The 21989-nt window shown below is 39.2% G+C and overlaps 2 protein-coding genes across 2 annotated transcripts; one reads left to right on the forward strand and one right to left on the reverse strand.

Annotated features, from left to right (window-relative positions):
* Positions 1-869: 869 nt before the first annotated feature.
* LOC120731121 (serine/arginine repetitive matrix protein 2-like) lies at positions 870-14965 on the reverse strand. Its single transcript, XM_040027950.1, is given in 11 exon segments — positions 870-2766; positions 4803-4894; positions 5357-5844; positions 6023-6546; positions 6701-7088; positions 7306-8246; positions 8248-9118; positions 9247-9320; positions 10508-10715; positions 12543-12638; positions 14798-14965. Coding segments are annotated over 9 exon segments (3597 nt in total). The 5' UTR covers positions 12571-12638; positions 14798-14965; the 3' UTR covers positions 870-2766; positions 4803-4819.
* Positions 14966-15810: 845 nt separating this feature from the next.
* ercc1 (excision repair cross-complementation group 1) lies at positions 15811-21731 on the forward strand. Its single transcript, XM_040027946.1, has 9 exons — positions 15811-15994; positions 16245-16658; positions 17322-17425; positions 17684-17783; positions 20637-20713; positions 20870-20969; positions 21180-21251; positions 21473-21541; positions 21630-21731. Exons 1-9 carry the CDS (start codon positions 15935-15937, stop codon positions 21690-21692), a joined length of 1059 nt encoding a protein of 352 aa, XP_039883880.1. The 5' UTR covers positions 15811-15934; the 3' UTR covers positions 21693-21731.
* Positions 21732-21989: the final 258 nt, after the last annotated feature.

Here is a 21989-nt window from a genome sequence, read left to right on the forward strand (position 1 = left end):
CTGTTGTTTATTATGTAGTACACTGAGACCAAAGAAATAACCGGAGCCCTCTTCCTTGTATGTGTACAGATACTTTATCAGTAACAAGGATTCTGATTCTGTGATGTTTAAATTATGCTCAGTTTATACGAAAGGGCTAAAAAGGGTGCCAAGAAAACATCACCCACACAATTACATCGCCACCACAATTTAATATGACTCTACAAATTCAGTAGAGATCATTTAAACCATGCTGTTCCCTTAAAAATATATATATTTAAAAACACCCCCGCAAACTGGTAAATTTAGAGAGAAGTCTTTGACTCCACTAGACAGAACCAAGAGACATTTGATGGAATATTGAGCAGTGCATTGTTTCAGAGTTTGGAGAATTTAATTCATTAAGGGTGGTTCTTACCATGCAATACAAAACACAAAATCAATTTCTTTAAACAATGTCATCTACTTATGCATCCAAGTGTTCACATCGCTTTGCCAAATAGTAATACTAGTATCCATTCGCTTTTCTACATACCCAAAACCTCTAGCTTAAGTATGAACAAGATGTGTTAAATCCACTTCAAATCACCCATCATGCCAGTGTATCGCCACACACCTTTAAAATCACAACGGAAAATTTCTTCACACAAACACTATAAACTGTGGATAATTTTTTTTTTTAATTTATTGCGATGCATGTTAGTACAGCACAGCTTGCAGCTGAAAATGCACGCACCCTCTATGGGAAGCTTTACTAGTTAATATTTATACTAATTCTTGTAATATTCAAAATAATGTTTTGTAATGATGATGATGTCACTGGAAATTTCTCCAGAAATTAAGATCCACATAAAAATGACTCAAGTCAACAAAGCACAGGAGATCAGAAGTACATATCATTGAGGTTTTTAATAATCATCAACACATTTATGTACAAAGCAAGCGATGTAATATTCAAATGACCAAAAAAGAAAAAAAAAAATTCCTAAAATGCATCACCTTGTTTTTTTTCCTTTCATTAAAATAGCTACCTCAGGGATCAAGTCAACCGAATAAGTCTTGTTAAAACTTTCAGATTCCCTCCAACAGTTAAACAGCCCTGGGCATGGGAGGAAGACAAAGCCAGATGGATTCAGAAATATTCCTCCCTCTAATGAAAACAAATGAATTATGAGTGCAAGATTTTTGTAAAACCAGCAAAAAAAAAGAAAAACAAAAAAAAAAGAAAAAAGAAGAAGAAGCTCGTCCCTGTCAGTTTTCCCAAGAGCACCAAGTTTGTCTTTGTTCTTCAGTTAGGGACAAATTAATTCTATGAAACATGTTTTCCCGGCCCACATAATACAGGATAATGTAATAGCATTTACATGGAAAGCAAATATTAAATGTGATGAAATTAAATCAAAAGGGTTTGTTGGGCGTTTCATGTTTGCACGATACACTTTTCTTGATATCAATTCACTCGTATTTGCCACCTGAGTACAAGACGTGTACATTTCAAGCAGCTACAGTTCTTTCTTCAAAACAAGCATATTGAGAGAAATAACCTGATTGTCAAATACACAAAAACAGAGCATCGTCAACTCATTCTACAGTATTAACCATGCGCTAACCCCAGCTCAGTACAATACAACCATACCTTTCTTGGTACCGACATGCCATGTCTGCCTCTTAAAAAAAGGCCCATAAACACAAACAACTGACATTTAAATGTGTAAACTAAAAACCTGATAAACCTGTACTGATGAACTCTATAAATATGCACCCCTCTTTTTTCTCATCAGGAAACCTTCTCAACCGTTTCTGCCTGTGATCTAAATATAGGATATTCACCACTTGTCTTAAGTACCTCTAAGACAGCCCATCAATCTCGACTGCTTGTCATGCCTGACAAATGGCACTTGTTGCCATACTGATGGAAAAATAAACTCCCCTTTCAAAATTTGAAGCAAAACATGTTCCTAAGTTCAAAACATCCCAACAAAGCCCAAATGAAAGACCAGGACAGAATCAAAGATCAGCTTGGTGCTATAAAAACAGGGGGGGTGGGGAGGGGGAGACTCACACCCAGGGCAGTACAAACTGAATTAGTCATGTTTAGTGAAATGAAATTCTTTTTTCATTGCCACAATTCAAGCACTCTTTTTTTTTTTTTTGGCAACCTATATATTCAAATGACTCTTTCCTTCAAAAGAACCTGTGGTTACTCTCTCACCCTGGAGATCCAAGCTTATTAAAACACGTGAGGATCTACTATCTCTACCTTAATATGCATTATTTATTTATAAAATCAGGGACTAGAGATAACCGAGGGAAAAATACAGCAGAACAAGAAAACAGTCTCCACTGAACACAATTCTTAAGAAAGCATGAAGGTAAAACAAATGTAGAGAAACTTGGAGGCAGTTTACAAAAACACTTGCGCCACTAGTTTGGTTTGTTTCCTCTTCAGTCTTTACAACAGTGACTGCTTGCATAAGCAGAAACACTGAGGTGTTGGTGGTGTAAGTCACTATGTACAAACACACACGCACACACACAGTACAGTCGTCCAACTGTTGCACGCCCCAGAGTCCCCAGTTTTCTCAGTGGCATCACAGGTGGAAGTCTGGTTGTATCTCACTCCTACAAACCGGGGAGCAGAGTGGGCAGTGGCCAGTACTCCTATGTTGTGTATGACAACTACAGTGCTCCTCCACTCAACCAAGTCATCTGTCTAACAGAGAGAAAAGTCCTTTGGGGGGGGGAAAAGACAAAAAATGTTTTCCTTCAGTCCTTCGAGGGAAGAGGCTGTATAGAGACAAAGACAGAGGAAAATATAAATGTATGGTATTTTGTCTAGTTTGAATAATCGACAAAAATCACAAAACTGATTAAATAATCACCATCTATGCACAAAAACAGGGCTGTAATGTGCATTTATTTTTTCTGAATTATTTGGTTTGGTATAACTGTTCTCAGGTCCGTATACCCTGTGAGCTTAAACTATAATAGATCTACTGATGTTGACGTACTTGTGTTCTAAATTAGTACTAAAATTAGAGGTGGGCGCTCCACTTGAGGCGTTTTGGCAGTGCACAAGTTGTTGTCCACCAGCTATAGACTAAAAGCTGCATGCCTTTCCAGGCTAATGTATGACCTAGTGCCTAAATATTTGCATGAACAAAAATAACATATTTAGAGGTCTCCGTTGCTATGGGGAACACAAATAGTGTCATTTACAAGAACAAAAGTAAAATTTATATTTTCAACTGTCAGATGAGCAGCTATAATAGTAAATGTGCAATTTTAAAGCTGAAATTGCATAGTTGGCTTTAGTGATTTAGTAATGTAGTTAAAACAAAGAACTTGTGAACTCTTTGGAATTGCCAAGATTTTAAACTGATTACTTGTAAATGAGGCCTGACTTCGTCACAATTATGGACAAACAATCAGCCCACACTAATCACAGCAAACAGTCAGATAAAAATCAGACACATTATTCATAATCACTTTTAAAATGTTTATAATTTCAAAGAGTTTACAAGTCATTCCTTAGAAAATAATGAATGCTACACCTTTCTGAATGTACAACACGGACACTTCACATTTGATGGGCTATAACTTTGTGTCATTCAATTATATAAAAATTAAATTTAAAAAGTTTATTTGATGGAGCCTAATGACTAAGCTGCTGAAAGGTGTTGCAGCACATAGCAGAATGAGGAACCTACAGGAGAATAATGTATAATTTATGAAATTAATATAAAGACTAGGGCTGCCACGATTAGTCACGATTGCTATCAAAATCGTCGACGACTAATTTAATAGTCGACGTGTCGTTTGAAGCTTTGTAAGATCCCAAAAGACGCAGGAATAAGTAGTAGGATTTAAGAGTGTAATAACGGACTGAAACAGAAGATGGCAGCATTGCATGTACAAGGATGCCAGCTGCCATTAAACGCTGAAGAAGAAGAAGAAACTGTGTCCCAGAATTCATAGCGCGGCCCATCGCAGCCCTGCTCAGTTTCCAACAATGGCAGCAGCTAGTTAGTTTTAATATTACTCTTATTATTCTTTCTGGGTCACAAAATAAATGTTTAACATATTTTCAGACGAGAATGTAGCTGTGTAAACTTCAAACATCTGCTCAGTTTATCAGACACCACATATTTTCAAAAGCGCTCCGTTTTCGGAGACGTCTGTTACCCACTAGCTCGTTAGCTAGCCGAAGTTCAAGGCTCACTAGAGCCGGTGAGAACACCAGACTCCTGGCAAATTGTTTTCAAACCCACCGCCGTCTTTCGCCACTCAGGTTAAACATATATAAGTCACTTAGATAACTTAAAAATGTTATTGTTTGGCTTTTTTCAGTATTTTATTTGTCCCTGAGTAAATCTGAGGCTGAGATTAAAGTTATAGTTTTTACACAGCTGAATAAACGTCAAGCAGACAACTGATTATCAGAAGTGTGAGACGCTCGAGAATATACTCCGGTGTCCTGTTATATTTTAGATAGCAAGGAGCAGACGGCTGAGTTTATTAAACTCCACCGAAACAATCTGCAAACTTCATTAAAATTTAATAAACTATCATCTTGACTTTATTTTTAGTTAGCACATACCTTAAACACTTAAAGCTGTAAGCTAATGATTGTTATATAAGAGCAGATGCATGCTGGTGCAATAAGCTGTACGTTTTACGTTCAATGGATGCATGATCTGATTAGTCGACTAATCGCAAAAATAATCGGTGACTAGTCGACTATCAAAATAATCGTTTGTGGCAGCCCTAATAAAGACGACGGTACAGACTAATATAGAAATGAAATAAAGACAGACATTTACCTTGAGGGTTGGGGTGTTTAGCTTTCATCATCTGAGACATGTGGTTTAGCAGTGGCCATCTCCTCCTTGCTATTTGCTATCATCTTACACTTCTACAAAAAACAAAAACAAAAAACATCAGGTAAAGAATGGTCCATACTTTACATATATGAACCATTACAGAAATGTTATGGGGGTTCAAAAGTAGAAAACACAAGCAAAAGAAATTCCATTGTGTTCTTTGCATTGTGACAAACAACTTCACCTCAATATAACTGAACCCTGAAAAACATTATGTCACTATGTCAAATATTTAATATTCTAACTGCTTTCAATTTGCACTTACTGTGATTTGTTTTAGATGGCTATATCCAACACATTATTCTTTCAATAGACATAAACCTACTCAAATAAAAAGATAAATGTACTAAAGCCTTGAACGATTTAAAAAAAAAAAAAATTAATAAATAAAAACAAAAACAAAAAAAAACACTGCACTACAATATTTTCTGTTCCACATGATTTCAGAAAAACAGCAACGTCAATCAAAATCTGAAGCAAAACCACACGTTTACCTCAGTAAGCTCTTTGATGGTATGTATGTTAGCCTGCTGAGTGACTTTCCTCTTGGCTTCCTCGATGTGGTCCAGGTTAAGAGATGGTGTTGGTGGGACAAGGCACGGGGGAGGCTTGTTAGTTATTGTAGGAAGTGGAGCAAGGGGAGGCATGGCCGCCAGGGCACCCATGTTGGTCAAGGCAGCGGTCATAGTAGCTGCTGTCATACTTGCCACAGCAGCACTCATAGTGATATTTGACATGCTGGGTATTCCCGGAATATTTGGTAACCCCATTGGACCCATGTTGGGCATATTCGGCATGTTTGGCATTCCCATGCCCATTGGAAGGGGCAAAGGTAAAGGTAAGGAGATGGGGGAAGGAGATGGAGTAGGCAGAGGGAGTTGAAGGATGGCTTTTGGTCGAAGACTCTCAGGAATTGGAACCCCGGCCTTGGCACACATGGCAGCAGCATTAGCCTTGGCTATCTCGAGCAACTGATCCTTATCTGAGGAAAGGAGGGTAAAAGATTGACAGAATGAGGGGAAACACATTAGGGCAAAGGAAGCTTAGATAAAGCAAATGGAATTAAGTAACAAAACCTCTTGCATATGTGGAGCACAAAAAGAAAAATCACGTAAACACGTTGCATAAATGTTTAGAAATATGACATCAAAATGTCTTACCCAGATCAGTCAGCCGTGGAGGAGTCTTGCTGGTGCTGCGTCGTGTCCGGGAACCTGAGCGACGTTGTTTGCGGAGGATGAGAACTGGAGAGTGGCTAGGTTCCCTCTTCCACCTGTCTCGTCTGTCAAAGGATCGACTGCGAAATACTGGGCGCCTCCCTCGACCCCTCGACCTTGACCTGCGTCTACGATCCGGTGAACGAGATCTGGATCGCCTGCTTCTATCGCCTGATCTGGACCTTTTTCTGCGGCCAGTGGAGCGACTCTTAGAGCGCTTACTCCTTTCTGTGGACTTCCTCCTTCCTCTGGGATTTGGTGAGTGTGAACGAGATCGCCTCCTGCGGGTTGCAGAACGGGACTTGGACCGGCGCGTTTTGGTTCGTGACTTGGACCGTGAGCGCTTGCGTCGCGTGGCAGACCGTGACCTTGATCTCCGACGACGTGCAGGGCTCCGAGATTTGGACCGCCGCTTCTTCCTCTCTGATGGAGAAACAGATTCTCTTTTCTTCACTGGAGACTTGGACCTAAGGGAAGGTAAATGATAAGACTGATAACCGTACACTGTACTCACATTTAATATCTGTACACAGTCCAACAGTTTAACAACTACAGAACAAGCAAGAGGGAGAGATTTCTCTCTTTTACTATTTTGGTATCATGTAATACCACAAAACAAACCTGGACAGTTTTCTTCTGGATGTAGACTTTGATGCTGAACGCCGAGGTGATGAAGTTGAACGAGAAAGTTTTCTGTGCTCCGCAGGTGAGGGAGATGGGGAAAGCTGCTTTTTCTGTACTTCTGGAGATGCTGAACGTGAGGAGCTTCTCTGGCTTTTGGATCCCGTTTTAACTGGAGATTCCACTTCCTCATCTGAGCCTTCCGAACAATCTGACCCATCCGTGCCAGTGCCAGGCTCTTGAGAAACAGACCTGGACCTGGAAACATCTCCCCCTTTTTGAGGAGAATCTGAACTTGTCTGATTAACAAGTTCATCCTGCAACTTTTCTGAAGAATTCCCAATTTCAGAGCTGGAAGATGTTGCTGGGAGTACCGGCTTCCAAGCACCTGCAACGTCAATGACATATCATATGAAGATATGCACATTTGCATAAACTAAACCAATCAATCAATCAATTAAATGATTGATTACTTGAATTACTTGAATCTAATGATAAGTAGGGGCAATACATGAATTGGGACACTTATATGAAGATAAAAACATCTGGAGAAAAACATTGGTTTTCATGGCTTACTTAAATATTTTGAAGGGAAAAGGTCTCACCTTCTGTAGCTGCAAGTCCTCCATTTTCCCCAGCAACCTTAAGCAAGGGGGGCTTCTTCTGTTTAACTGGGGAAGGAGATGTGGATCTGGCTGGAGATGAGCTGTCAGAAAGCCCACCACTTGACTCAGACCTAGACCTGCAGTCAGCAGACTCAGATTTAGACTTTGATCTTCTTCCACTCTTCCTTGGAGTTTTGGACCTCCTTTTGCTAGGCGGTGGTGAATGTGACTTTAACCGGTGTCTTCGAGTCAATGAGCGAGACCTAGACCGTCTACTAGACCGTGGTGGTGAACGGTTTCTCTTAGCAGGGGAACGAGAGCGCCTTCTGACTGGAGATCGGGATTTAGACCGCCGTCTGGAGGGAGGGGTCCTGGATTTTGTTCGTTTGCGGGGACTCCTGGATCTGGAGCGACGACTGCGCTTAAGCACTACAATAGAACGTGACCGAGTTCGTCTGCTCCTGCGGACCGACCGAGATCTTGAACGACGGGATCTGGGGAGTGGTGATCGCTTGCGCCGAGACAAGGATCGACTCCTGGAGCGTCTCCCTCCAGTACGTCTTGCTGGTGATCGTGATCTGGAGCGGCCAAAGGGACGTCTGGATCTAGAGTGGGAGCGGCGTGGTCTAGTGATTGAACGTGACAGCGAACGTCTGCCAACTCCACCCCCACGGCGAGGTGAGCGGGTCCTGGAGTGCCGCGTGCCTCCACGGGAACGAGACTTTGACCTTCGACTTCTCCTCGGAGACCGAGACAGAGATGGTGACCTCCGCCTGTCACGTTTAGGGGACCGTGATATCTTTCTTTTTGGAGACGGAGAAGGATGACGACGCTTTGGGGAAACAGATAGGGAACTCCTCCGCCGTTTCGGAGACCTGGACTTCCTTGGAGACTTTGACACTTTCTTTTTAGGGGTGACAGAGTGAGAAGTAGATCGGGACCGACGGCTTACTCTTTTCGGAGACTTGCGGGGGGGGAGACAGTGACTTCGTCTGGGATTTAGGGGTCTCGGAGCGGGACCGAGAACGGGCGTGCTTTATAGGACTTGCAGATCGTTTTCCCTTTGAGGTTGACCTGGAATGGGTTCTAGACCGTTCTTTCACTAATGATGTTGTCTGAGACTCCTGCCTGCTGGGACTACGTGATGGTGACCGACTTGGGCCTGACTCAGACTTCTTTATTTCTACGGTTCTGGAAGGTGAAGGAGAATTACGCAATTCATCCTCCGTGACTTTCGCCCTTTGAATTGAATTTGTCTGATCTTTCAGTACTGGGTCATCTCTTTGAGCAGCACCTTCCTGTTTTGGGATTATGTCAGGCAATTCCTGGGCATGGCTGAATGTACCATCTCCCTGACTGCACTCTGTTTTAACTGTTGCCATCTGGACTGCCTCTTCCTGGTCTACAGGGGGTGATCTCATAGGCTTCTCCTCCAATTCATTAATGTTACTGTCCTGCGCTTCAGTTGTGGGCACATCGATATCTGATGTCTCTTCTTTTTTGACTCCAAGCAATTCAGATTTCTGCTCAATGATGGGAAGGGGTTTCTCCTCCCCTCGTTTGCCTTTTGGAACCAGTCTGGATACTGGTTCTTTGAGGTCAGATGCCACAGCTGGAGAGTATTTACCACCACCAGATGCTTTGCCTCCTTCACCTTCAGAGTCTGAACCTGAGGCAGAGCTGCTTTCAGAAGGGGAGCGAGATGGGGATTTCCTTTCCTGCTTTTCATCTTTCTTTCTCTTTTTTTTCTTCTTTTTAGCTGCATGCCTTTTTTGTTTTTTGGATTTTGTCTCTCCCTCTGTATCAATACGATCTGAAGAAAATCACAATTTAGAAAGAAAAAGAAGACAAAAAAAAAAAAAAAAAAAAAAAAAAGAGTTGACATTAAACCATTGCTTTTTAAGCAATCATCAATTATAGCCATGTCTGACTTTCTCCTACCTGTAATTGGATCCTTTTTGCTTTCTTCCTTGATTCCTTGGTCTCCAACTCCTGCAGCTGCTGCCAGTCTGGCACTAAAAATACAACAAAAACTAAGTTAAAGAGATTTTTCTTTGTTAATCTGTTAAAAAAAAATTAACACACTTGAAACAAAAAAATTCAGCTAATCAAAAAAGGTTCACAGACAGTGAAAATTTATTGAAATAGCACACTGGGTTGATTCAGAATTCATTAAGTCTTTAGTCAAAGGCAAAACCTGCTAATTTTATGCGCAGATGTATAGATCTGTTAACTGGCTTTGAAGTGGAGGTCAGCCTAATTGCAACCATGGGCTCATTTAGACAAAATTGATTTGTCATGAGTGTTTTAAAAGAGATGCAGACAGTCATGCAATTTCAATTGAATGAATGGTACCAACAAAAGAAAGATACAACATGTAGATATAGACCTTTAGAAAATTCAGATAATGTGCACATGTCTGTTCTGCACCACGGTTTAGAGAGGACACAGATCATTGGTTGTTGAGGTAGCTGATTAAATGTTGTGATTCCTCTCAAACTGCTCATCAAAAGAGAACAGATCCATCAAAAATCTTTATAATTCGTGCAGTCTGTGCCCAACAAAAAAGGCACCTTGTGACTTTTCTTAGAAAAGCTTCCTATTTAATATAGGCCTTTTTTAAAACAACTTCAACTTTTATCTTATTTTAGTGGTTTACAATTTCAGTTATTTCTACTTACATTAAAAAGAAAAAAGAAAAATGCAACGTCTATGTGTTGTTTTAGTCAGATTACATTTGTCTACAATTATGACTTACATAATGAACAATCACATCTTCATTTATTTATTTATTTCACACTTGGTACAACAGATCAAACAAATCAACCACACTTTCTATCAATAAAGCACTACAACCATGTGTGAAAAGGAGCAGGAAGAAGAAAATATTCTTATTAAAATTTAAGATTGCAAATAATTTCCAATGGTTTGAATACAGGATTTTCCCTGGTCAAATGTAGGCCTTCAAGGCACAAGAGTAAGCATGAATCAGTCCATGTACAGTAACGGCAAAGAGTCAACTACAGCTACAGAAATCTAAGCACTTCTGAATAACAAAACTGATTATTTTGTTTTGGAAAATAAAACTTTTATTAATCAATTGCTTTTGTATGCAAGAAAAAAAAATCCTAAATATTAAGTAATGTACAATTTTTACTGTGCCAAGTCTCACATTTAGTTTAGAATTTTAAATTTTTCCAACCTGGCTCTGGTGGTCCTGACAGGTCTCGGTGGAGGTGGAGGCTCAACATCAGACTCTGCACCAGATTCTGAACTACTCTCCTTCTCGCCCTTCCTCCGCCTCTTCTTCTTCTTGCTCTTGTGTTTTCTGTGTTTCTTGTTTTTCTTGTGGGAAGGCTCAAGCTCTTCCTTGGCATTCATGTCATCTTTCTCAGGTGCCTCCCCCTCACCTGCACAGGGAATCCAATATTTCAAATTACACAAGTCTTTGACAAACAGAAAATGAAAAATCTACAGCAAGCAGATACCATTTAGTTCTGTACGGTTCATCTAGTTTATAGTGTAATGCTGTGAGCAAACTGTTATGAGATAGTTTACAGATATTGGTTAGCACCAGCATTAGGGTTGGGTCATATCATACCGTTCACGGTAATACCGGTATAATGTCAGGCAACGATAAGAAAATGAAATATTGCAATAGAATATGGGTAAAACTTACTGACAATACCCAGAGAACCATGTTGGGTAATTTACCACTTTTCATGTATAGTTGGTTTTTTTGTTTTTTTAAGGCAAGAGCACCCAGTAGGAAGGGTGATGGCCACACACTCTGTGAATTCACTCAACAATTACCTGCGTAATTCGAACACTTTTGTAACAAAACATCACACAGAATTTGTGCTCCAAACTGGACTTTGTGTCCACGGAGCTGGTATCCTGAATATCCTGTTCAATATCAAATCCAACACTGGGTGAAAACAGTTCAAGAGAAAACCAAGAGAAAACCAGAACCATCTAGAGAGAGGGATAACTGTAACCAACTCTGTACATGGTTCTGGGGAATGCCAGATGGTGTTCAAGAGCGCTGGTCAAACATAATGAAGCATGAGATATTCTGAATGTTCAGTCTGTTTTGATAACCTTCTTCAGCCAGTTTCAAGCATCTAGTAGATGGGATGAGCAGCTGATCAATGATACTGACAGAACAGCAGGCAGCAAAACCTGTGCCCAAACAACTACATCATTCCCAACAGGCTTTAAGGTTGTGTTTCCCATACACTTGGAATACAAGGATTGACATCTCATTCACAATTTAGTTTTCACTGGCAATCACAGCCCACCCAAACAACTATCAAATTACAGTGCATACCTAGATAGTAGCTTTACCTGTTTGAGAGAATACTAGATCTAATTATTGGTAATTATTTTACCCAAGATAAAAAAAACGACTTTTTGGCAGCTGCAGTGGCGTTTGGTTCTACATTTTCCTGTTTGTACAATGTAAACACATTTTTACTAATCAGATGCCTGCTTATTGTTTATTAGTGATAGGCAAACAGCTCGGATCAATACTACCACCACCTGGCACTAATAGGACATTACATCTTACACAGCATTGCAAAAGAACAATATTTTCAGACGGAACAGTCATGTAAACCATTACATTTTTTTTTTTTTTGTATTTTAATAATTTAATCACTATTCAAATATTCAACAATGATCGTATTTGTGTCCATGCCTAATAACAAGCAGTGTTTCCAGTGAGTCACTCTCGTTCTGAACAGATCATTATTTGTTGGGAAAAATAACTAATTAACTGTAAACAGACTAATTAATCATTTAGTTATCTTCATGTCAATGGGCTTGCTATGTGCAAAGGGAAGTAAAGAGCTTTACACAAAGAGAGGAGCATATGGTGAAACAGAAAAACACAAGGTGAAACGAAGACCAGAGGAGAGAAACTAGCACAAATACTGTGGTTTATCCATCCCAAAAATGAAGACTAAAAGGCATCCTCAATCATGCAGTGAGACCAGTTCAGCATGGAGCTTTACAGAAATTAAAAGCAACTTGATATTTTTTTGTAAATTTATTTTAAATCTCACATAAATTAGAGATAACAATAAATATAAGTTATATTTTATTCATTTCACATAAATTTACTGAGGCACATACTTACACTTTAACACTGAAATCTGTGGGGCAAAAACAAACTTAAACAAAATGGGTCAAATCTGAACAGATTCGGACCTCTTTGGGGCTTGTGCATCGCTTACCCGAGGGGATGTCCACTGCACACTCCATTATGCTGTTATGCTGATCTTGTAAAAGATTCTTTCAATGTCACTGGTGTGCTGTTCCCTCTCTCAACTCTAGGGAGAGAAAAAGGTAATTTAACTTGAGCAACAAATGGATGCCATACCAACAGAAGTATAGATTCACCATACTTTAGTATACATTTTGGTAACGCTACTGAAACTGCTAATATTTCCTCAAACTACATGTAAGGATGAAAACTTTCTACTGATTTGGAGCAAAACAGTAATCATTGGTTGTTATGAGTCAACCACTGTTGATGACTAAATACCATTTAATACCATTTAAGTGGTATTCACGTATCTAATAAAAAAAACAGCCCGATCTAATTGGTTTTAAATGTCGTGGGAGAAATATTCTTAATGCCTAACATGAGTCTGAAGAAAAATTTGTTTTACTACACTTGTGTTTTATTTGCCCCTGCAATTATCCAAAGGTACAAAAACTGCCCCAAAGTAATCAGTAGGGCTGTGATTAAAGCTGCTCTGTTTTTCTAAAACAAAAGAAAGAAAAAAAAGACACAGTGTACTCTACCCAGTCCCCATGGCAAGCCAACTTAATGCTCCCTCACAAATAATATAGCCATGGTGCGATAAATACTGATTTTGATTTTACCAAAACAAATGAATTATTTGAGAATAGCCTTCTACTAGGAAACTAAGGTAGCTCATCTATGAAAAAGGATATAAACCAGTACATCAAAATCAGACAATATTCTGAAAGAAAAACAGAATAGCTTGGCCTATATTTAACCACAAGTTTTACCGTGAAACAACAACAGACCATCAAACGGCCATCTTCCTACATTTCTCTAATTTTTAAAAAGACTGACGATTAACATTTAAGTCCCTTGTCTTAAGCAGCAACTTCCATATTAAAACTGGTATATTTCTGGAAAATTATCAATTAACACTTTTCAAGATTACTCTGGAAATAAACAATGAAGTATCAACCAGAAAAATCAACATAGATAACACAGATTTAGCAGATGAGTATCCTTTAATATTTACATGTCCAAAGAACAAAACACCGCTCTTTTATTCCGCTACTGAAGAAAGTAGTTTTCTAGCACTTCCAGTAATATGTCTACTATAAGCCAATATCATAACCCATTTAGCACATAATAACCAGAATCAGGTAGTTTACCCTTGCCGTCTACCACACAAAGGTGAATCTGAAATGTGAAGGCAAACATATTTCAAAAGTATTCAACAGTGTAACTTAGCCACGTAGTTTTAAGCAATAATGCTTCGTTAGCCAAAATCTAAGATCAACGGACATCTTAAGTAACATCTAAAAAACGATTCTATAAATCTTTTACAATCAGGTCCCAATTGCTTATTTGAGGATTTTAATTCGGTTTTTTCTTTCCATTAAACTCTGCACATTACTCACGGACGAAGTGGTTTTGTAACGCTAAAGCTTTAACAAAGCCATCAGTAGTCCTTGCCAGCATGGATACATAACCTGCGAAAAGCACCAATGCTCACAAACATTATTAATAACGCCAATTTCGGGACGTAAAGGCTTCACTTAAGGATAAATTCAGAACTGGTTACTTCAACGAAAACAAAGACGATACTACGCTAAGATGCACACGGTGTTAAATAGCTAACACGTTTAGTGGACATTACGTTTCTCTATTAAAGCTAAGGCTAACGCCAGAGAACACATTATTTTTGGATTCAGTTACCTCGAGCTAGTTTAGCTGGCCTTTCAGCAACAGATAGATTATACTACAGTTTTGATTAACTGCGAAATACAACCCTCCTGTACTCGCAGACCAAAAGCTAAATGAATGGCGAAAACAAGGGACACAAAGTTTCAAACTGCGACAGTTCGTTAACACGTTAGATAAGCCGCTGTCGGGCCTGCTAATGTTAACGTTCATTCACAGATGACTGCAGCTGGTTGCTGCTAGTTAACGTTAGCTTACTTTTAAAGAACAATAATTCCGATGTTTGTCAAACTATTATTCCCTTTAACCTAAAAGCTTACCAGCTAGGCAACACGAAAGCAGTAAAAGACAACTATACTGCCTGCACACCTCGGCCTCAATGTCGGCTCATTGCCCGCTTGCTCTCCAGCGAGGACATTACCGCTAGCCATAGCATGCTCGTTAGCTAGTTTGCTAATCACTTGGCTGCTACTTCTTTCAACAAAACAGATTAGTTCGTTCGTTCATCATACAGCCCTTTCAATGACGCAAACTTACTGAGTTAATGTTGGATGGCTGCGCTTCCCGCGTAGAGGATGCCAAATGAATGCAAATTGCCCGAAGCTAAGAAGTCACTGAATATGCTAACCGTAGTCGTTAGCCAACTAGATGCCCCGCCATGATGGGGAAGGTATCCCAACATGCCATGCTCCGCGGGTTTGAATGGCGGCGTCACTGTCTCCTAGGCAACTCCAAGCGCAGCCAAATGCATTAAAACTTGACATGTTTATATCTCGGTGTTTTCCTATTTATTAATTACTTTAGCTTACAATGCAAAAAACCCTCTATAACCATATCGTGTACATAAGTGGTGGTGTGGAAATTTAGTCCACTGCACACATAGTTTAGGCATGTAGTTTAAGCTACTCTCTTGAACGCTATTTACTCAACAAACTTGGATTTTGGTTTTGATGCACTTCTGCTGATATTTGTTTAGAAATATTTTCGGCCTGAAGTGTTTTTCATAATTTTTCCAGAATTTGGTATGAATAGAAAGCTAGATTTATTTTTAAGATTTTTAATAAATAGTCTTCATAGACTCTTGTATCCATTCAATTTAGGGGCAAAAAACTGTTAAAACATATATTTAAGCCACCGTTCTCTCTTTGAATCCCCTTTGGAATTCAACAGGGATGCATAGGTGGTTTATCACAGACACGTTTCTTTGAGACATGTATTCACTTTGAAAATCAGAGCCAGACAGAATTAGGGGCAATGCTTTGACATGAGGAACGAATGATAAAGTGGGACACCTAATCCCACTAATGAGGAATGACACCCATTAAAAATGTCCTTAAAATGAATGTTAAAAAAAACCTTCAAATCAGTTGCGGGTCTGTGTGAACGTGGACTAATTATTCGGAAATATCAAGACAAATTAAGGTCGTGTTGATAAAGTTGTTTTAACTTACTTGCATGTCATGCCAACAGTCTAGTTTAGTGCATAATTATCGCGTAATAACGCTTGTTTTTATCCTGTGACAGAAGGAACTGAAAAGGCTGTGTGTTTGTGCTTTTATTCTGAAAGGATTGGCCCGGAAGTGCCGTTGCAACCTTGCATTGTGTGTCAGAAAGCGAGTTCTTGCAAGTTCAACTTAATGTTTTTACTTGAGAATTCTCCAGCTGTCAACAGACATGAAGAAGAGATTTAACATCAACCTGGACGATTCTGCTTTCACTAAAGAAAGAACACCGGTCTGTATTTTGCTAAAAAATAAGTTCACGGTTACGTAGCAGGCTTGCTAGCAAACGAGTCTTCAAGCATACAATTTAAATTTTTAACGTAAGATTCGTTTAAAAATGAGCTATAAAAACGTATCTATAAAGGGGTTTCGTCAGGTGGATTTCCAGACTCGTGAATGGTGGTTTGATATGATTTAATTCATAGTTAAATTATCGGTTCTCAGAGAGTTGATTGTGATTGATCATTGTGATTGCGTTTCAGCCAAAGCCACAGTTTCAACTCGCTTCCAAAGTTGGACAAAGCACTTCAGCTTCAGCTACCACAAAGCCCGCTCAGTCAGTGACCCAGCCGGTCTCCTACGCAGAATACATCGTCCAGAGTAAAAGCAATGCGGCTGCTGCTTCACGTAGAGATGCTGCCTCCAAGTTGCCCAGGAGCGATAATGCTGAAGTTACCTGTGTGAGGCAAAGTGAACCATCTACAGTGTCCTCCAGCACAGAAAAATGTAAAACAGTGCAGGACTTGGCTAAAGGGCCCCATGTCAAACTGAGTGAAGAGGCACAGGAGGCTACAACGGGTCAAATAGAGGGAAGCGGCCAAAGGTCAGAACCGGGCATCAGCTCCGGTCCTAAACCAGTGGGATCTGGGAGCAGCATTATTGTCAGTCCTCGACAGGTATGTATTAAAACTATATAGCTTTGATCCAACAGGTTATGGTTTACAGAAAACCGTAGCGTCCTTTCATGCATTCCTATTAGTGTCCCAGATTTGGCTTGCACAGGTGTGGACTTCTCAATGTCAGGCAGTCTGCACACAGAGAAGTGAAGTACAGTTCAAAATTCAAAATATATATTAGACACATGAAAACAGGAAATAATTGTGACTGGCTATTGATGGGGAGATGCCGTGGTTTAGACTTAGTGCTCCCTGATTTGTTCTGCTCGGGGTCCTTCCGCATGGCAACGGTCATTAACCTCTAGTCAGGGATCTTGTGAGAAAACCGCTCCCTACCTTACAGTTGTTACCAGGAATGGTTTATTTTAATTCTGAAGTCAGCTTTAATTGACACAATGAAGTCTCTATTTCTTGTTGGCTATAGCACCCTGTTATTATTCACTCAAGGTCAAGTAACCTTTCTTGTCTGATACTGTGTTCTGTAAGTGTGTAGCAATTTACCTTACCTTCTACACCCAACTCTTTCTATCTCGCTTAGTTCATCCTTTACAACATGGGGTTAATGCTTTTAATGAGGAGTGTGTCAACTCTATTATGAGCATATATTGCAGTCAATGTTGAAAAGACACCCAAAAACCCCAAAACTTATTTCTAACACTACAGAGAGGAAACCCCATCCTGAAGTTTGTTAGGAGTGTCCCATGGGAGTTTGGAGATGTTGTGCCAGATTATGTCTTGGGACAGACAACCTGTGCTCTCTTCCTCAGGTGGGTTTTTGTGCTTCACAAACTCTGTTTATGTGAGCAAGAAAGAGTTGTTGTCACTGCACACACACTGGAACATTTTTGTTTTACTTTTTTCTGTTACTGTAATATCATGTTGTTATAAAAAAAAAGGTTTCTATGCTTATATTTGTTGAAAAAAATATGCTTTTTTCCTTTGCTTTATTTCTATTGTGTATTTTGCTTTGCTTTGATGTTGGTTTATGTTCTTTCTGTTTGTTTGTTTTTTGACTCGACATAAAGTCTGAGGTATCACAATCTCAACCCAAACTATATCCACGACCGTCTGAAACAGCTTGGACACACATTCACACTACGAGTGCTACTGGTTCAAGTAGATGTGGTAAGTAAAGATGCTCTTTAGCATTAACCTTGATACTGATTATTTAAAGTATTCTCAACATTCAGTGGCCTGACTTCTTTGTGGTAACTTGGAGATTATTACTATTTATCAAATCGTTAGGGGATGCTCTGTGTCAATCATTGTCAAATCTAATCAAATTAAGATCTTTGAATGGCTGCAGCAGCTATTCTAAGGTGTCATTTCCTCTGATAAAGTAAAAATAGCACATGCTTATGATATACAGTCCAGTTTAGAGTTTTTCTCAATTGTCTTAATGTGTTTATTGTTCTACTTTTATCAAAACCTTACTGACTGCAAAAACGTGAGCCTAATGTTAAGTGTTCAGATTCTAAAAAAGGAATGTAAAGGAGTGTATGTGCAGAAACAACAGCAGTTTGTACAGACGCAATGGGAAATGCTAAGGTTGGTGGGGAAGCGTGTTATTAATTTGAGAAGAGCGGTGAGAATGGTGTTCCTGATGTGAGAAATGCGTCAAAGTGATTTGAAACTGTAGTCACATAAATAATGCATTAAGGCACTTTTTTTCTATTTCAAATGCAGCTCCTGCATCTTTTTTAATCATTCAGTACCTCAGAAGTTGTTGAACATTACTCTTGTGAAATCTATATCTGAATAGCTTCAGTTTGTACATATCAGGAAAGGAGGAGGCTGTACAAAGTTTCCTGCTACAGGATTTCAAGACTGATACCATCTACTTATTCTCTTTGTTTTCATCTAAATCTTTTACACTTCCTCCAAGCAACCAGAAGCCGTCTTGTGACAGGATCAAAACAGTGGTGATGCAAATTAATTTGCGCTCATGCTTCATTTTCTTTTGTTGTGCACTACACATCTGTGAAATATAATGACTGCATTTTGCACAGCTGTGTGGTATTACATTCAGAAGATTTGCACACAGACAGCAGACGTGGGTACACACCTGTGCAGTATCACTTGGTTTTAAAATTGTGTCATTTTCTTATAACTGGATTACATCTATGCTGAACAGAATTTGCTCTTAAAGTAACTCATTTTAGATCCTGTTTAGATCGACTATAATAAAAGCAGAATCAGTGCAGCTACTGCATTTTAGATCTTTTTATACTTTAATACTTTGTGTCCATCTTTATTTTTCACGTCAGACTCAGTCCTCCTCCTCATGGAGTATACTTTTTCTTTTTCTTATTAGGTGGATGGTTTGTATTGCTCTATCCTTTCTCTTTAAACTGGTTCAAATGTGTTCAGTTGGATTCAAGTCAGGCAGCATACTTGGTCTGACCTGAAAAGGCCAGGTCATAGTGTTTTTTCCCTCTACTTTAGAAACTCTATTGTGATGTGGGCAGTGTGCCTTGGATCATTATTATGCTGGAATATCCCTCTTCTGCCGGCTTCTGGAGATTAGGAGTCATGGTGTCAGACAGTATTTTGGTACATTCATAGTGCAAACTATAAAGGTCATCTCCCCAGCACCTTTTGCACCAATGTATCCACACCTCATCAAACATGTTTGATCCCATTTGAACTGAACATATTTATATTGTTCTCAACTGCCCAAAGAACGTGCTCCCAATATTCATCTGTTTGTTTTGGGTTTTTTTTTTCCATGTCCTTTTTTTTTTCTCCTCTAAGCTTAATATTACAGTTTTGTACTGAAGAACAAGCAAGTTCTTTTACTTGGACGCCATCCACTGAGCTTAATGTTATGCATTGTCCTTCACAGCTGTCACAAAAACTCTGATTTCCATTTATAACCCCTGTGCCAAGTCTTAAGCACTTACCCAACTGTTTCTCAGAGCTGGATTGTGCAAGCAGTGCACTGTTGGTGGCATCATTTTAGGAGGACAGCCACTGCAGCTCTGATGAGTGGCAATATGGCTCATTTTGTACCTCCTGATTACTGCTGCAGCAGCTGTGCTTCCACTGATTTTTAGGTGGAAATCAATCTTTCTTTATGTTTTTTCCATCTTTGTGGAGCTTCGTGTTGAGATTATTCAGTTCCTCTGACAGTTCTTTTCTATGTGGAACCATGAGGCAGACATACAGATCAGACAAAACCCACAGGTCCAAAATTGAGAAAGTCCAGCAAAGAGTGTTACTTTTCATAAGAATCACTACTCTAAATGTCAGCTCAGGAGAATGCAAGTGCCATAAGGTGATATAATTTACATCATTTATCATTTAAACACTGTTTCAAAGGATTATACTCACCTTTGTTAAATACTGTGTAAACATCTGCCACAGAACTCAAAAGTAAATTTGTGATAGTTCTGCAAGTGTTCGTGTCTCCAGGGCCGCTTTGGGACATCTGGGTAATACTAGAAACAAAATTTGAGGCTTTTAAGTGAGTGAACAACAGAAACAGGGAAACAAATTACCTCTATGAAACTGTGGATTATCTAACGATAACAGCTGTCAGGTCGGTAACGTCAGCTGGCCTTATGAATTGCTGACAAAAATGTAAACATCCAAAAGTTTTATATATTAACAAGACAACAATCTTTTCAGGACATTACAGCTCTCCTTTAGCAGCTTAATGTAAGTGATCAATGTAGATCTACTCATTTGTGAAGTATATCTTGCCTCAGCTGAATTAGTTTCGCTAACAGTGGTGTAAATGAAGTGTGAAGAGGTGCAGCTGGAGACTATTTTTGGCACTGTGTGTAGGAAAATAAAGATCTCAGAGCTGCCAAATAATAGATACTGTGTAAGAAGACTCAGATTTGGGTCAAAATGAAAAAATGTTACAACATCTCAATTTGTAGCAAATGTAAAGCCCTAATGTGACTTCATGAAGTCTTTAAGAATGAATTGTTGTTGTATTTTGTTTTAACCCTAACATCTGTTCAACTACAGAAAGATCCTCATCATGCATTAAAAGAGCTGGCTCGCATGTGCATCATGGCTGACTGCACTCTCATCTTGGCTTGGAGGTAAGCAGCTTGCTACAAGACACATATATAAAATAAATAATCAGTGTGATTCTGGCTCCAACATCTAAAAACTATAGCTCAAAGACAAAGTCAAACACTTCTTGTCTTTTTAAATGTGTTTTGTTGTTTTCTGTCGTTTTCATTTTGAACTGCCAGTCCAGAAGAGGCAGGTCGCTACCTGGAAACGTATAAGTCGTATGAAAAGAAGCCAGCTGACATGCTGAAGGAGCAAGTCGAAAAAGACTACCTGTCAAAGGTGTGTGTAGAGTCACTGTTTTCTATGTGAGCTCTTGGTGCTTTTTTTGTCTTTTCGCCTACTTGTGCCCATTTAATAAAAGAAATAGATGTTATAGAAATGTCATGGAAGATATGATAACATGGGAATGTACAGTATTTGCCAAAATGTTGCAGTAGCTTTAAGACCATGAACACTGAAAATGCTGATTGGATCTCTGCTTACTTCAAGGTTACAGATTGCCTGACAACTGTGAAGTCTATCAACAAAACTGATGCCATTACTTTGCTGTCTGCGTTCTCTGTGAGTGCCTCATTTTTCACAATTTTCACTTCAAGTATTAATTAATCATGTTTATTAAATTTCTTTAAAGACTCACTATATATACCACAAGAGTCTGCAAAGCCTAAAGGGAGATGTGCAACTTGATTGGTTCATGAACAACTGCGAGTGTGTAATTGTAGTTCAGTCATGTTGTCAGTGGATATGATCCAATCAATAAACAGACATGATGTATTCTTCAGTCTGTAGAAGGAATCGTCAGTGCCTCTAAGGAAGATTTGGTTGTCTGCCCAGGACTTGGACCACAAAAAGTGAGGAAAACACATGTGCTGAGTATAAATATACACGGCGTAGATGAAGTGTTTGATGACTTAACATGTTGACATTTTGTGTTTACAGGCAAGACGACTCTTTGACGTCCTCCATAAGCCCTTTCTCAAGGCAAAGACAAAAGACAGCTGAGACTTTTTTTTTTTTTTTACCAAGAATGTGATATGCTTCTGAAAACAGTTCTACATGTTTGATCATCATGTTGAACATCAAACTAAAACACTCAGGAGGACTGAATACTACAAAGTCTATCGATTTACAGAGTTAAGGGAGAAACATGTTTATCCAATACAAACTCAACTAGACCTCAAACTTCATGCCATGGCTTTTCTTTTGTGGATTCTTGACATGAACTGGTTAGTTTGAAGTGGCCCATGTTTAAAATGTACCTTCTTCCTCGCTGGAATCAGTGGATGTGTTTTAGGAATT

Source organism: Simochromis diagramma, unplaced genomic scaffold (assembly GCF_900408965.1).
Source record: "Simochromis diagramma unplaced genomic scaffold, fSimDia1.1 OVJJ01000343.1, whole genome shotgun sequence".
In the NCBI taxonomy this organism is placed as follows: domain Eukaryota; kingdom Metazoa; phylum Chordata; class Actinopteri; order Cichliformes; family Cichlidae; genus Simochromis; species Simochromis diagramma.

Coding starts and splice junctions, on each gene's coding strand:
- ercc1 (XM_040027946.1), top strand. CDS start 15,935: ATGAAGAAGAGATTTAACATCAACCTGGACGATTCTGCTTTCACTAAA. Junction 16,659..17,321: donor TTATTGTCAGTCCTCGACAG/GTATGTATTAAA, acceptor CTAACACTACAG/AGAGGAAACCCCATCCTGAA. Junction 21,542..21,629: donor CAGGACTTGGACCACAAAAA/GTGAGGAAAACA, acceptor TTGTGTTTACAG/GCAAGACGACTCTTTGACGT.